This window comes from Rousettus aegyptiacus, unplaced genomic scaffold, assembly GCF_014176215.1.
Source record: "Rousettus aegyptiacus isolate mRouAeg1 unplaced genomic scaffold, mRouAeg1.p scaffold_m13_p_12, whole genome shotgun sequence".
Classification (NCBI taxonomy): domain Eukaryota; kingdom Metazoa; phylum Chordata; class Mammalia; order Chiroptera; family Pteropodidae; genus Rousettus; species Rousettus aegyptiacus.
This window is the reverse complement of record NW_023416287.1, coordinates 3,490,685-3,506,926: the sequence shown is the minus strand read 5'-3', so window position 1 is coordinate 3,506,926 and position 16,242 is coordinate 3,490,685. Positions and strand designations below refer to the sequence as shown.

The 16,242-nt window shown below is 63.1% G+C and overlaps 1 protein-coding gene across 2 annotated transcripts in view; it reads right to left on the bottom strand.

The window, feature by feature from the left end:
* Window positions 1-4,144: 4,144 nt before the first annotated feature.
* Window positions 4,145-16,242, bottom strand: part of BMP7 (bone morphogenetic protein 7) — a 67,256-nt gene continuing 55,158 nt past the window's right edge. Inside the window, exons 4-7 of one of the 2 annotated variants that reach the window (XM_016124936.2) lie at window positions 14,013-14,210; window positions 10,709-10,785; window positions 9,181-9,291; window positions 4,145-6,149 (exon numbers count right to left, since the gene is read on the bottom strand). In XM_016124936.2, coding sequence (XP_015980422.1) covers window positions 6,000-6,149; window positions 9,181-9,291; window positions 10,709-10,785; window positions 14,013-14,210 — 536 coding nt within the window. In that variant the 3' untranslated portion in view covers window positions 4,145-5,999. The remainder of the gene's footprint in view (window positions 6,150-9,180; window positions 9,292-10,708; window positions 10,786-14,012; window positions 14,211-16,242) is intronic. The other variant, XM_036229241.1, reaches the window with a different exon arrangement.

Here is a 16,242-nt window from a genome sequence, read left to right as displayed (position 1 = left end):
GGGGGCGGCGAGCAGAGGACTCTCGTTTGATAGGCTCACGCTGGCTGCTGCCGTGAGCCCGCCCGAGGTAAGTGCCCTGCTCGCCTCTTCTCGGTTCATGCCCCCGACGCCCTGGGGGGTCGTCATCTGTGCGCATGTCACAGAAGAGGAAACCGAGGCTTCGAGGGGTGCCGTGGTGGGCCCAAGGCCGCTCAGCTCACGAGGGGCTCCACATTCTTTCTTATTAGGGCCCGCAGGTCTCTTGTCTAGCGACCCTACTTGCTGTAGTTTTCCTTCAATTGTCCCCCAAGACAAAGGCCCGGCTCTCTGCCTTCCCCGTCCCTGTGAGAGCTGGCTCGTGATCGCCAGTCCCGCAGCCTGGACAGCACTGGGGGTCTCCAGGAGGCGGGATGGGGGCTCCGCCGCCCCCAACTCCTCATGAAAGTGAACCCCGCCCCTCCCGGCCCTTGCCTTGGCTCACAGGCTCCTGCCTTGCCGGCCGGAGTTCAGTCTCTCTAATTCGGTGGTTCTCAAGTGGGAGCGATTGTGCAGACCCCCACCCCACCCCCACGGGACACGTGGCCATGTCTGGGGACGTCGGCGGCTGTCGCAGCAGGAGGACTTTCCTGGCATCGAGTGCGAAGAGGCCAGGGAGGTGCTGACACCCCACCGCGCGCGGGCGGCCCTCATCCTCAACGACCAGCCATCTGGCCCCCGGGGTCCGCGTGCTGAGGCCGAGGACCCTCGACCTCGTCACCCTTTCCCCGTCGCAGGTCTCCTGCCGGCCTGGGTGCTCTCCCTGGGCGCCCGTCCTCAGTCCTGCGGCCTGGGTGTTACGCAGGGGGCTTCTGTACGCTCGGCCTCGTCCAATGGCCCGGATCGCGCGCCTTCCTGGGCCGGACGCCGAGCCCCTCCACAGGTCGACTGGTCCCGCCTCTGCCCCGACTGCCTGTGCATTCTCCTGGTCTCCCTGCGGCTGCATGAGCGTCGGGGGTGGGGGGGGGACCCCCACGTTGGCCACAGCGTGCCCTTCACCTTCAGGACGGTCTGCAGCGCGTCCATGTTCAGAATGCACGTGCGGAGCAGCGCAAGTCGCAGAGGCCGAACTGGGCGCCGGGCCTGACCCCGAAGTCCTCGTTCTGTTCCCCGGGCACAGGACTAGCGATGGGATCCAGGGGCCCGGAGCAAAGTGAAGCCGTGAGGCCTCGTTCAAAAGGCTGTCGGCGTCTCCGGACGCCCGCGGCGGCTCGCAGGCCGCCCAACTCGGGGCCGCTCCGAGCCCCGAGCCCTGTGCGACCGCCCAGGCCGCGCGCCCGTGAAGCTGGCCCTGGCCGGGGGGAGCCTTGTGGCCTCCGGAAGCACTAGTCGCCAGCGCTGAGGTGCGACTTGTGGCCACGCCGCGGCGCTCCTCAGAGCAGGGCCGGCGCCGGGGGCTGCATCGCTGGAGTGGGGGGCTCGAGACCGGCCCCCCTTGGCCCCCTCCTTTGCCTGCATGAGAGTGGGTCCGAGGTGGGGGGGGCGGGAAGGGGAGGCAGGACCGTGAGCCAGTGAAGGAAACGCTGTGCTCCCGGCCCAGGTGCACGTTGCCCCAGTCCAAACAGCTGTCGCGACTCCAAAGGCTTGGGAGAGGTCCGTGTTTTTCCTCTTCTATTTTTATTTCCTCAAATCTAAGACCAAGAGCGGCTAGTGCCAGAGTCCGGGAGGGGTGTGAGCCAGGAGGACTGATCCACAGGCGAGGGGAAGGATGTCTGCTGAAGGTCGCTGTGGGGATCCTTGGAAGGGATGGGTGGGCGACCTGGTGCGGGGCTGGGACCCGGGAGAGAGGGTCCCTCTCTCCATCAGACACCCCCCAGCCCCCCGACTTAGGGCAGGGGCAGGGCTGCCCCTGCATCGACCCACCCCCCCACCCCTGGAGGTGTGCAGTGCCCGGTCCACTAACATCCAGCAAACGCTCAATGATGCTGTTGCTACCTCCGGGCACCTTGTCTCATATGCAAAGGGCAGGTGGAGTATCGAGGCCTCGAGCCTGTCCCAAGGAGTCGGCGGGCTCCGGTGTCAAGCGCTGGCTGGGCCTTGGGCGACACCTGGCCCAGACAGAGCATGCACCATGTCTTGCAAAGATCCAGACAGGTCATTCCATCATCCTTCCCAGGCACATACGAGAACAGCTCGGTGACGAGGCCGTGAGCAGAGAACCAGCTTTGCTTTGCCTACACTTCTGACTCGGGGGGTTGTGAGATAATAAATGGGTGACGATTTAAGCCGCCGAGTTTGCAGTGACCGCTACGCATCAATGGAAAACTAATGCAGATAGCTGCCTGCTGACCTCTGGAATAAAACACCACCGTTCCCAGCCTCCGCTGCACCTGGGTGACTGCAGGTTTGCTAATGAGGGGTGAGTGGATGTTTTGTGCCGACGCTTTGGCTCGGCTGCTGCACGGGGGGACGCGGTATAGAACATGGGTGTGACGACTGGAGCTCCAGCAGCCGTCCGGGCCCCTGAGGTGCATTATGAGGATGGAAGCCACAGATTAAGGTGACAGAAGAGAGAAACGGGAAGGGACTCGGTGCCAAATGCACAGCGAGGCTGCCATGCCGACCATGGATGGCTGACCTTCAGACTGTTTTTAAATGGAAAATCAACTTTTAACTCGTTTAAGCCCAGGCTTTGGGTTCGAGTTTTAAATTCCAGGATACGGGAATTACTAGCCGGGGCATTGAGTGGAGTCCTTCAGCTCTGTGTTCTCTCAGCAAGGCCGGGGTGTCAGGCCAAGGGGCGGGAGCCACAGGACCTGACGCTGGGGCTCAGCGTGCAGGACGGGGGGACGGGGCTCTACGGTGGACATCGGCAAGAGAGGCGGAAGCCAGGAGCGGGGGACAGGGCAAGGCCAAGGGCACGGGCATCGGTGGTGCTACGGCCGCGGACACGCCGGCCTGGGGGGCCCAGGGGGCGCCCCGCGGGGAAAGCGAACCCGGGGTGAACGAGAGACGGACGTCCTGGCCCCTTCTCTCCGAAGCGTGCGGCTCTCTCAGCCTACCTGCTACTTCCCCGCTCTTATTAGGGACAAATAAAGCTATCGACAACCTTCAAAACAGCACCCGACACTCGCGCCTTGGCGAGGTGACGGGGAGCGGTGGGGACGGTGGGGGCGGCTGTTCTTCAGCTCCGGCCAGAGCGTCCACGTAGGGCCGGGGCCCAGCGTGGCCACAGCTGCCGATTTCTCAAGAGAAGCCAGAATCGGGGTTTTTTTTTTTTCCTTCTTCTTCTTCTTCTCACCCCGGTCTTCTGATTTTCAAAAACATGTTGGCAAGGAATTCACTTCAAAAAAAAAAAAAAATGTAAAAACCCCAGGCAGGGGGAGCACGACACGCCGGGAGGCCGCAGCTGGCCCTCTGGTTCCGGGCTCTGGTCTTTAGCCTGGAAACAGAACAAAAGCTAAATTGCACATTAGGACGATGACAGGAGGGTTTGGAAGTCACAGGGGCTGGAACTCGTTAGGAGCCGCTGCTCGTCAGAGGCGACGCGGGGAGAGGGAGCAGCCCCGCCGAGCAGCGGCCGGCCGGGACGCGGACGTCCAGCGGGTGACCTCGGCGCGCACTTCAAAGCGAGAGGAGCCCGGGACGCCGCGCCCCGCCGCACGGCTCTCCGCACGGCTCGGCAGCGGGCCGCCCGAGGCGCACCGTCCACGGCCGGGGCCTCGAGCCAACGGCAGCCTCCAAACCACCGGAACGATTTGCAGTGGACGGTGTCGGCTCTGGGGCCTGGGCCGCTTTAAAGGGTTCGGGTGCATGCTCCCCGCACCCCGTCCCCACCCACCTTTTTTTCTTTCTTGTGCCTCTGTTTTATTGGGATGACTCAACCTTTCAACTATGTTAGCAGTAAACACAGCTAGTTTACCCCCTGCCTCTTTGAAACAGCTGCTGACAGCTGTGCTGTAATTCGGCGAAGGATCTTTGTAGTCGAGCCTACCGCGTTCGCATTTGTTGTTTGCTTCCATCTCTCCTGCCCGGAGCCCCACACAGCTGCACCGAGTACTGAGGAGCACCCCTTCTCCCCAGGGCCCGGAGGATACGCAGCATGTCGGTGCTGCAGGCCCGGCCGGGTTTCTTCGCAGACCGAGAGCGCACCGGTGTCCGGAGCAGAGGGAAAAAAGCAACGCAGGCATCAACACACGGGCCCGAGGACCGGGACTGAACGTCTTCCTTTTATTGCAAAGTCAAACGCTTTTTATTTTGTCTCTTTACACAGAATTTTCGTTCAGGACTGCTCTACGCAATAGCCGGAGGCACGTCGGTCTGACCGTTAATAAATAGTCTTAAATAGGAACACGGGCAGCTCGGAGGGCAGCAAGAGCGTCACCCGAACGCGGGGCCGGAGGAGGGTCTGTAAAAGCGCTTCGGACGGACATAAATAGTTTCGGTTTTGTAACAACTATTTACACGTTTCAATGTACAAACGATGCCAACCAGAGGCTGCCGGGCACAAGCGGCGTGAGGATTTGCACCGCGAGGGAACCACGCAGAAACCCTCCGGATCTGCGCGCGGACAAGACAAAACGCAACGGAAACAGTGGCGACTCTGCTTTCCAGACAGAAAGAAAAAACAAAAAGAAGGAAAAACAAGAGGGAGTAAGAACGGGGCCTCGATGCTTCCAGGAGCCAGCTGTACCCCGACGGAGAGGCAGCTCGCACCGGAGCGAACTCCGGGGCCCCGGCCCCCCGGCTAGCCCTGCTCTCTGCTGCCGAGCGCCCCCTCCCCGAGGCCGGGCGCACACCACGTCGGGGACCCGCCGGCCGAGGCAAGGAAGGCGCTCGCCAAGGGCCACGTCAGAAACGGGACCTGGAAGTCAGGACACTCCATTAGGACATTGCTAACAACATGACCCCCAGGTCCTTCCATTGGAGACGTGCGTCCAGCCCACAGTCCACCGAGTGACCTGCCACCGTGCCGCAAAGCGCTGGTGGCTTTCAGAGGCCCCAAGATGGGTCTGTAGGTGACAGAGGCCCCGTGGGAGCCCAGAGTTCGGAGCGCCACCATCGGAAGCAAGGCACGAGACCGCCAGGGTGGTGGGTGGGGCCCTGCCCGCCCCCGCTGGAGCCGGGTTTCCTTGGTGCCTCTGTAAATCGAGCTGCACTGGCCAGAGTTCAGGGTCCAGTCGCAAGTTCTGGGCCGAACGCCGTCCTCCTCGACTCTGGCCTCGCGTCGCCGGCCCGGCGTGGGGCGGAGGAGAGCCGCGGAGGCCCCTGCCAGTGTGCGCGGGTCACTTCTGCCGTCGCTGCCCAGCTGGACAAGGGGACACGCTTCCCCTTCAAGCTCGGCACGCCCCTTCCTCCACGCGGCGGCGTGCGCGGCCCCCTCGGCTGCCAGGTCCTGGTCTCGGGCAGGTCTGCGTGAGCCCCCGGCCTCTGCAAGCCTCGGGACGAAGCCGGACGGAGCACGGAGCGGCCTCCGCCGGCCACGGCTTCTGTTTACGAAATCAGAGTAAGCCAAGAAATGGAAATAAATTGTTTAGGAGAATATATCTGTAACATCCTAACCATTTCATTCATTCGTTTTATTGTGACATTTATTACAGGAACTTCCGTGCCAGTTTTCCTCCAGCTCAGACACAAACGTGCCCGCCCCTCGCCACGCCCCCTTCCGCCCACTGCTGGGGGTGGCCTGGCCGCAGGGCACCCCGATTACCCCTGGGAACGAGTCAGTGCACGGCCGAGACTTCACAGCCAATGCTGGTGGCTGTGCAGTTTTTCTTTCTATATTTTTCTTCCTGTTAGGTTTTGCCTGCTGCAGCTTGTAGAATCTTGTCCGTGGGATGACAATAAAAACTGATCAAAAGCCGTTTGCCTCTCAAATTCCTTCACGTTCCTACACCGTCGAAGTTGGGGAGGGGATGGGAAGTTCTCGCCAGGGCGGCCGGGCTGCTGGCTCCTCGCCCGAGTGAGCAGTGGGAGCTGCCGGGTGCTGAGGGACGTGGGATCCAGAAAAACGTGGCCCCAAAGGGTCAGCCTGGCAGGAGGCGCTAGTGGCAGCCACAGGCCCGGACGACCATGTTCCTGTACTTCTTCAGGATGACGTTGGAGCTGTCGTCGAAGTAGAGCACGGAGATGGCGTTGAGCTGGGTCGGGGCGCAGCATGGCTTGGGCACCGTTTCTGGGTTGATGAAATGGACCTGGAACACACAGCGGACGTGGCCGTGGTGAGAAGCCGCGGGCCGCTCCTCTCCGGCCTCCTCGCGTCTGTAAGGGACACGGACCGCCTGGGCCAAACGGCCGTAGGCGACATGCACCGAGCACGCCCGCGTCTAAGCGGGAGGCGCACAGTGGACTCAGCTCTGCGATCACCCCCGTCTCACAGACGAGGGGCAGAGCGCCTGTCCAGCGGTGCGCGTAGCACGCAGCTGGGGGGCGCGTGGCCGATCGGACACGTGGGGCCGGGCCGCCCCCCGTCGCGGGCTGTCCCGTGCACTGAGGCCTGTTTCACAGCGCCCTTGGACTCTACCCACTAGAAACCAGAAGCACCTCCCCCCTTCCCCGAAACCAGAAGCACCCTGTCCAAGTCAGGACAGCCTAGATGTGTCTCTAGATGTGAAATGCTTGAAACCGCCCCAGGCTGAGGACGCCTGCGCTGGGCCAGGCCGGCCTGACGGCCAGCTCCGGCCGCACTGCCCGGCTCTGGGGTGAAGTGTGCCTGGCACCCAGCGCGCCCGCTCACTGCCTAGCCTCTCGGCTGCCGCCGCGCTCCGGGGCCAGGGCTGAGCAGTGCGACAGGGAGCCCGTGGCTCTCCAAGTCAGAAATATTTACTACCGGCCCTTTTCAGAAAGAGCTGCTGACCTCTGCGCTGGAGCTGTCCTGTCCAAGAACAACATAATGCAAGTCACGCGCGTAATTTTAAGAGTTCTCACAGCTACGTTTAAAAGGATGGGCAAGAAACAGGTGGAATTAATCTAAAAAATATATTTAATTTAACCTAGTATTTCAAAAATATTGTCATCTCAATATGTACTTAACATAAAATATCATTAATGAGATATTTCGCTTTTTCTGCTACTGATTCTTCAAAACCCAGTGTGCGTTTTATATTTCCACGAAAACACCTCGATTTAGGCTGGACACGTTTCGAGTGCTCGGCAGCCACATGTAACAGTGGCCGCCACACTGGACGGTGCAGGTCCAGACTGTACGAGGCTGTTTTGCCTCTTGAGCGATAAAAATAAAAGGAGACGAATGTGGGCAGACGCTCGCGTGGCCTTCGACAAGAGAGCAGGGCGTCCGGAGGGCGGAACGAAGAGAGAACCCGGCCGGAGGCTCGGGCTTCCTGCTCCTCCTCACTCGCGGGCTTCCGTGCACCTTGCAGAGGGCCAGGGCCAGGGGGCGAAAACTCCGAACGCCACGCGAGTGCCACCGACGAGCGAGCGAGGCCAGCAGTGAGACAGCAGGGAGGCGTGGGGCCTGCGGCAAACGCGAGGGAGGAGGCCGCGGACTGCCCGCCGCCAAGCGCAGCCGGTGCGGTCAGACGCGCCGAGCGCACGGGGTGCGCCGGCTCTGCTCTGCTTTCGGGTGAAATCTCCGCGTTCCCGCGCACCGCCGCGGCGACTCCGCCCGCCAGCCTCCCGTCTGTGGCCTCCGACACAGACCAGCGCGCTTCCTAAACTTTTTACTATGGGCAATTTCAAGCCTTAAAATCTAAACCTTCCCTTATTTCTCCTTCACCCTTGCATAATTTTAAAGAGAATCCCACATGTCGGCTCGTTTCCTCTGTATTTCACTAGGACTCTCTAGAAGGCAAGGCTTATGTCACCCCCTTTAAAACATGACCCTCATTTCAGAATAATCGGAGGATTCATGCTGCACCTAGAGGCAAATGTAGGTTGAGCGGGTGGCCACAGGGCCACGGAGGCTGGCTCAGAAGAGCCCCGAGGCCGGCCCCTGGCAGCCTGGCAGCCATTCCCGTCACCTCCCGAAACCCCGGCAGGGACGCTGGTGCTGGGGGACAGGTACGGGCCACGGACCGGGCTGGGGGACGGCTCATTTCCAGCCTGGAGTCTTTCGATCCCAAATAGGCCTTGCGTTTCCGGTCGGGGGACGGGGAGGGCCTTGGAAAAGCAATGGCAGAAAAGAGGACAGAGCCTGGGACAAGTGAGAGGAAGGGAGGGACTTCCCCCCCGCGGTGTGACACGTGGCAGGGACGAAGGACAGGGCGCAGACTACGAAACAGAAGCGGCATCCAAGCTCCGTGACAAACAGAACCGCGGGACGGAGGGGTGGCCCTGGGTGGTGAGCTGCCTGTCGACGGAAGCGTCGAGCCCGAGAGGATGACCGGCTTTCAGGAAAGGCCCGAATAACGGCCGGGCAGGGAGCTAGATCACCGAGGCCGTTGAGCCTCGATTCTGAGCTGAAGAACAACGTCCCTGGATCTTACCGCCATCGCTGACGCTGGCAGAGCAGGAAAAACAGCACCTATTGAGCGCCGCTGGGCACTGGCAGGAGCTTCGAGCCCATTGTCGCACCGAATCCTCCAATGGCCCCGCGGCCGCGCAACCTGGACCAGCCCCATGGCCGCCCAGCCAGCCCGTTTCCCTAGCGGCCTGTCCGCCTGTTACTTCCTCCCCCTCTCAAGCCGCCTCATTTGGTTCCTCGATTGTTTCCTCCCCTGGGCAATGGGCCCCTGTGCTGTGTCCTGAGGGGTCGCCAGCTCCCTGTGCTCGACAAACACGAAAAACACCCCGAGTGACTGATTTGCGAAGGTCAAGTCTCAGAGGCAGAGTGAGGAGCTCTGGGAGGGGACAAGCTCTCGAGTCCCCAACCCAGAGGAAGGCCAGGCACTGTGGGCGAGGCGCAGCCTGCAGACACGGGGCAGACATGCTGGCCGCCGAGGACAGGGGTCCCCAGACGGAGCGAGGGCCAGCGCCGCGTCTGTCAGGCAGAGTGACTGCTGCCCATGACACCCTCAGGGACCCGCGAAACCGTCATCATTTCTTTTAAAATTAGGAGAAATAAATAAACTTCAGGGTTGAAGATTATACATGTCTTTATGCCAATACAGTAGCAAAATATCATTTTTTAAGCCTTCTTTTAATAGAAAAAGAGGCCCTTGAAAGCACAAGTGCCCAGGGCCCACGAAGCTCACGATGTGGCCTCGGGCAGAGATCTGCTCTGGCCCCAGCTCGGGGGTCCGGGGGCCCCCCGCCGGCCACACTCACCAGCGTCTGCACGATGGCGTGGTTGGTGGCGTTCATGTAGGAGTTCAGGGGGAAGGCGCACTCCCCCTCACAGTAGTAGGCGGCGTAGCCCTCGGGGGCGATGATCCAGTCCTGTAGGGCGGGAGAGTGATGGGGTGAGGGCCGCGCCCCACCTTCTGGACCAAACCCTCCCGCAGTGGGCCAGACCCGGGGGCTCCCGGAGGTCAGACAGGGCCCACACCCTCCGGAGCGGGCCAGGGGTCCCGCCGAGGCAGGGGCAACAGGTGACGGCCTTTCCCGGTCCCAGCGGGATATAAAACGAGGGACGGGGCCACCGCAGGGCTGGACCGAGCCCAGGACGGACACGTGCGTGGCTTCATGGGACAGCGGCAAAGGGCGGGGTGGCCAGGGATGGCGCCAACCTTACCCCTACTAGGCGGCAGCACCTGGGCAGCCTGCAGAAACAGCACCCGCATGCCTCGGTTCACGCACCGGGGAGGGAGACCCGTAACATGTGACACTGGGAACTGAATGGTGCGGATGGCCCGGCGCCCGGCCCGAGTGTGCCGCTCGGAGCAGGACGCACGCCTGCCGGCTCCCACGCTTGCCGTGGGGTCGCCGTAGTGCAGAGCAGTTGTTCTAGCGATAAACACGCCCCTCACCGACTCGAGTCCGCGGACCCTTCCGGCGGGGAGCCCTGGCCTCTCGGCCCCGTCCCTGCTCTGGAACTCGAGCTCAGCGCGTGGGTGTTGGCCTAAGTGCGGGACAGAGTCGAGGGGCCCAAGGCGGCTGTGTGCAAAGTGCCCCGAGCGTGCGTCTGGGCACGATCCCCGGGGAAGAATCTGCACTCTCCCCCTCGGCCCGGTGATCTCAGGGCAATGCCTGTCCAGGGCTTTCGTGCGCCCTGAGGGCAGGCACGTTGTGGTGCTCACTGCTGCATCTCCAGCACCCAGAGAGGGCCCAGGGTGCTGAAGGGCTCATGACCCTCACTCACCCCTTTCCTAGGATTCATTCCCTGCCCTTTGCCCCACTCCATCCAAATGGTTCCAGAGGGGGTGGCCATGTTCCTGTAACATGATCCCACCCCTAAAGTAGCTGATTGGTCCAGGAACAAGCACCTGACCTGAGCTGGGCCAATCAGCCCCTTCCCTGGGAATCTGGATGATGGACGGGGGAGGAGGGACAGACAGGGCAGAGGTGGGAGCCAGCTCTCCAGGCTGCTGGATTCTAGCGCACAGGCTCGGCCACGTCTAAGACACAGCCAGCTGCAGGACAGACGTAGGCTTCCCGTGGAGAGTGAGGTTCAGAGCCAAAGTGTTTGGGTTTCTGGTTCTAGCTTGAGTCTTGACCACATTTCTGCTCTTTGGTTTCATGAGGAACCCTGTATCCCTAGCCTAAACCCTCCACCCCAGGCAGGGCACTGGCTACGGGAGCCTTAGCTGACGTAGCTGAGTCTTAGCACGACTCGCTGCACATACGGGACATGGCCCGTGGCCGTGAGGAGCACTGGGGGCCCACGCCAGGGGGCCGATCCAGCCACCCCCCTTACCTGCCAGCCCAGGTCCCGGAAGCTGACGTAGAGCTCATGCTTCTTGCAGGCCTGCCTCTGGTCCGTGCTGCTGTTTTCTGCATGGACGAGGAAGGGGAGGCGCGGCGTGGGGAGAGGAACGGGGAACACACACAGACCAAAGTCTCCTCAGTCTGCGGCAGGGCCGTGAGCACAATCGAGCTCAGACGGCGGCAGGGTGGCCGCTCTGACACGGCGCCATCGAGGACCCGTAGCCTTACGACGCATTTCCGCCCCCAGCGAAGGGTCATGCCAACATCCCGTCCCTCCCTCACACAGTGTTGGCTCACGGGACACGCTGGGTCCTTCTGTGGACACCAGTTTCTTTGATGTACATGTGTTGTTCAGATGCTGACATCTGCCCGGGTCCCGTAAGGGAATCAAAGCCCGTCCACGTCCCGTAAGGCCCACTGCAGGACGCTGCCCGGAGGGATCTGCTTCCAGCCAACCTCGCTGCGTGAGGCCAGCTCACCTCACAGTGCTCGCCCCTCCCAAGGGGCACGAAGGGGCACACACAAAGCCCCCCTGACCACCGCCACCAAGAGGAAACAAGAGGGCAGAAGTCAAAGCCCACTGACCTTCCAGAAAAACGCACTGCTGAAGTTGCTTTGAGGAGTGAGAATTATGCACTGGGGTTTTCCAGAAGCATGTACGTCTGTAGGCATTTGGGTTAGGGATTGAGCATCTGTAAGCATGTGGAAGTCTCCGCCTCTCTCTGATATACACTCGTGTACACGTGCCCATGTGCACACACACACGCGCGCGCACACACACGGCTGGCTGTCCACAACCAGCTCCGCGAGCTGCCTGCAGCCTTGGTCTGCTGGGCCCTGGGTTTCGACACCACGCCGCACGGCAGGCCCCGCTCTCGGGCAGGCCGGGGTCGTGGCGTTCAGGCCGCTGCCTGCCCGTGCTCCGCTCGTGGCAGACGCTGCTGACCCACGCGGTGTGTCCTCCCCCGAGCCTCCACACAGCTCTGGCTCTTTACTCAGGGCCCCAAGCAGTTGGCGATGTTGGTGCAGAAAGGGAAGAAAAGGGGTGCTCGAGCAGTAGGCCCCAGCCCCCCACACCTCTCCAGTCCTGCCCCGTCCGCCCCGACGGCGGGTGAGCAAGAGGCACGGCTGCCGCTTCGCCCAGCTGCACAGGCCCCGCCGACGAGTCGCGACAGGCGCCGGGGCCCGGCTCCCGCCCCTGCGGGTCGCCTGGCGAAGACGGCTAATTACCGGGGAGCTGGGTCCACACGTGGGAGGGGAGTGGGAGGTGGAAGGGAGGCAAGGAGCCCAGCCTCTCAAACCCAAACCGCGCATGCGAGGGGCAGCGGAAGGCTGGGGGGCGGGGGGGGGGCCGCCCCAAGCAGGCAGCATGCTGGAGCATGTGTCCTTCCAACGCTCCCAGGGCTGCCGCGGGCGACGGTTCAACTTGTGTGGCCCTATGACAGGCTCCCAGCCCATCATGGGAGGTACGGCACTGCAGATGGGCGGGCATGTGTGCTTTCTCTCTCTCACACACACACACACACACACACTCACACTCAGAGACTGGCTTACGAAGCCTGTGGCGGGGGGCCCTCGGCACTTTTTTCCCTTGTCAAACTTCCAGGTGGGGTTTAGATGAACTTTAAGCAGGGTCAGGAAGCAGAAATCCACAGGAGGGAGGCAGGTTCCAGGCCTGGAAGGACAGTGCGAGCCCCGTCCTGGGGGTTACGCGGACGGAGGCCGGACGGGGGTGGGTCGGGGTGCAGCGGGGGAAGTCGGGTGTGGGATTCTAAGACTGCGAGGTGCCCTGACAGGGCTCCGAGACACAGGGGTCTGTGCTGGGGCGGGTTTGCCGGGTCGACGTGGAAAGGCCTCGTTGAAGTCTCCCCGCCCTGAGCCTCCCGCCCTGCTCCCCACGGTTCTCGGAGCAGCCGGAGATCAGAACCACCTCCCCACCCCGCGCCACAGCCTGGAACTGCGTAAAGTCTTCCAAAGTTGCTTTGGAAGAGGTTCGCACCGAAGACGTGGCTCCCGAGAGGACACCTGGTGCTGCTCCCCTGGCCAGCCCCTCCCCCCTCGTCCTGGCCACGCTGCCCTCACAGGTGCCTCTCACCTCCAGTCTCTGCACCTGCGGGTCCCGCTGCCCTGAGCACTCGCGTCGAGCCCACCTGGCCTGGCCTGCTGGGCACCCGCCTGCCCAGGGCTCTCAGCCGAGGAGTCCTCTCGGAACGCCCAAAGGCGAGTCCCTAGTCACCATCCCGCAGCTCCCGGGCCTCATATCAGTGTGGCGGTGTGTGAGGACCGCCCTGCTCCTGGCTTCCACCCCGGAACCCCAGCCCCCAGGAGCCCAGCGTGGACGCGATTTCCAACACAGACACAGGGGTTTGTGTGGTCCGCGATCATAGACCCCTTCGAGAAAAGGATGGATGCACCTTCCAGAAAAAACATCCGCACAGGACCCCGCACACACGCTCCGGAGCCACCCACACCCACTGAGGTCCGCAGGCGGGGGGTGGGGAGGGTCAGGGTCAGGAGGCCCTGCTCCGAAAACCTTCAGCAACCCCAGCAGCCATCCTCCCCCTCTCCCTCGAGACGGAAAAGGTGCAGGAAGTGCGAGATCCGGCGAGGCGAGAGAAGCCGCCGGCAACGTGAGGTCGCTGGGGCCGCGGCCGCTCGGCCACTTCGCCGCCGACTTCTAGATGGGCCCCGTCCCCCGCCCCGGCTTCCTCGAACCAAGCCCGGGCCCAGCAGGGCCGACGAGCTCCCTCCCGCAGGGCGGGCGGGGCGGCTTCCGGCCTCTGACCGGTCCCTGCCTCCGGCCCGCCCACAGCCCTGGGAGAGGATGCTGGACAGCCAGAATCTGCATCTAACCAGCGTGAAAATTTGCCGCGAGTTCCCAATACCTTTCACTTTGAGAAGCTGCGGTTGAAGCTAGGGCAAAGTCCCCGTCGTCTCCCCCGCCCCACTCCCTAAGCAGCGGCGTCCCTGGGGAAGCCGGTGTGGAGTCTCCCCACGGGTGTTTTCAGAGTTTCCTTTGTTATTTGCAGCCACTGCTTCGTCTGTTTGGAAGCTGACGTGACTGGCATCTTGTCGTACTCATGCTTTGGGACCCGCAATCCTAAATGAGCTTATTATGACTTGCAAACAATCAGGAGGCTGAGCTCCGCGTAGGAAGGCATTCTGGGGGTCTGGCCTCTTGCTGCCTTGGTTCCAGACCCGTCTGGGGAGCACATGAGTGGGTTTCCAGGGGCCCCTGGCGGGGGCCCGGGGGGTCCCGGGGGCTGCGTGGTGACCTCCCCGCCCCCGCGTACCTGCCACGTTGGCCACCCGCAGGGCTTCCTGGGTCTTGGGCGTCTTGGAGCGGTTCTGGCTGCGCTGCTTGCTGCCCGTGGAGCGGGTGCTGCGGAGGTGGACCTCGGTGGCCTTGAAGAAGGCCACCATGAAGGGCTGCTTGTTCTGGGGCCCGTGCCGCCCGATCAGGCCCGCCAGCTTGGGGTTGACGCTCTGCCCTAGACCGGAAGCAGCCAAATGCACAGAAGGGTGGTCACGGGGGGCGGGCGGGGGGCCGTGCGGGGCGCTTTCATTCGTGCCTCGCAGCTCGTTCACGCATTCGCCGTCCGGCCGCCCGGCCTGCGCCCATCCGGCACTGACAATGCCCGGTCTGTCAGGAGCTCGGAACGCAGCGGGGAGTCTCGCGGAGCGCACCCCTGTGCACGCCGGTGGGGGCAGGCGGGCAGGAACACAGTGCAGGTGTCCCGCGGCGAAAACGCAAAGCGAGGGAGGGCAAGGAGCCGCGCGGAGCTCTGCCGAGGGCCTCGAGCCAGGGCGAGTTTCACTCCCAGCTCAGTGGGCAAAGCAGGACACATGACCCGCCCAGTTTCAAGAGGTGGACGCGACTCTGCCGGGCACCAGGGCGGGCTGCACGGAGGGGCCGCTGGAGCGGAGGGCGGGCGACGGTGAGGGCGGAGCCACGTGGACGTCTGGGCAGAGGGCGCTCCAGGCGGAGGGCGCTGCAAAGGCGCCGGCCGGGAGGCGGGAGCCCGGCGCGTGTGCCCGAGCCGCAGCGGGGACTGGGGTGAGGCGGGGGAGTCGAGGAGTCGGCGGCGGGGGATGGGAGGGCGCAAGTGGCACCAGGTCCTGTGGGCAGCAGCCAGCACTCTGCCTCGCCCTGGACCCACGTCCCCTAGAACCTCGGGGTGTGGCCCCATTTGGAAACGGCACCTTTGCAGATGTGACTAGTTAAGAGCTAAGATCGGGTCGTACCAGACGAGGGTGGGCCCTTCTCCAATGACTGCTGTCCTTAGAAGAAGGGGCCATGGGGTGACAGACAGACAGAGACACACACCCACACACACACGTGGCAGATGGCCACGGGAAGACGAAGACCAAGGAATACTGAAGAGCGCCAGGAGCCCGAGGAGGCAGGACTGTCCCCCGGGGCCCCCGGGGGGAGCCCCTGGGACACGCCGACTTTGGGCTCCTGGCCCCCAGACTGCGAGAGAATAAAGCTCTTGTTGTAAGACCCCCGGCTTGTGAGGCTTCGCTGCTGCAGCCCTGGGACACCCCGTCCGCAAGAAGGGGACGCGGCGGGCCGTTCCCACGGAGGGGCGGCTCGAGTCGTCTGCAAAGGCCACCTCAGGCGGCCGCTGGACCCTGGGCTGCAGGGCCAAGGAACGAAGCCAGAGACCGGGAGGAGGCGACTTGACCAGCCCAGGGAGGGATGGGGACTGTGCCCAGGCGGTGGGAGCAGAATTGGTCAGAAACGGTCGGATCCTGGATAGTCCATTTTTAAAATCCATCTTTAAAATTCATTTCATTTTTAACGTTTTGTTTAAAAATAACTAAATGCTCATAAGAAGCTGCGGGGGGCGGGGGGGGGAAGCACGCAGGGAGGCCCCACGTGCCCTCCATCCAGGCTCACCCCGTAGTCACGTAACTGGAGTATAACGTTCAGACCAGGAAAACGACCAACCCCGGGTCTATTTTGAGAGGAAAACGGATGCAGTTTGCTGAGGAACTGGACGCAAAAGGTGTGAGCATGTGAGGAGTCACACGTGACCCTCGCTCTGGGCCCGAGCACCTGGAGACGGGGCGGCCAGGGCGTGTGTGTGTGTGGGGGGGGGGGGGACCGTGAGCCGGGAGGAGAAGGGCCGTGTGGTTTAGCAGCTGCGCCTGAAACGCCCACCTGGCACTCGGGGACGCTGGCGGGCAGCAGCGGAATGTCCCAGCCTGGGCTTGACCTCTGATCCCCGAAGGAGACAGACTTGGAGCTGAGACGGTCTGAGCCTGGCCCGGCATTCCTGGGTTCAAGTCCTGCCTCTGCCACTCAACCTGCGGATGCTCCTCAGAGCGGAGCTTTGCACGCGGCAAGCGCCCCATGAACGCGGGGGCGGGCAGTGGCCGGGCCGGCGTGGAGACTGGACGAGCGAGGTGAGGGCGGAGCGCGGGCGCCTCTCCGCCACCGCGGGCGCGGGGGCAGGGGCAGAGGCCGCGCAGAAGCACCCGGAGAGGGAGCAACGGCAAGACTCTGCAAGCCGGACA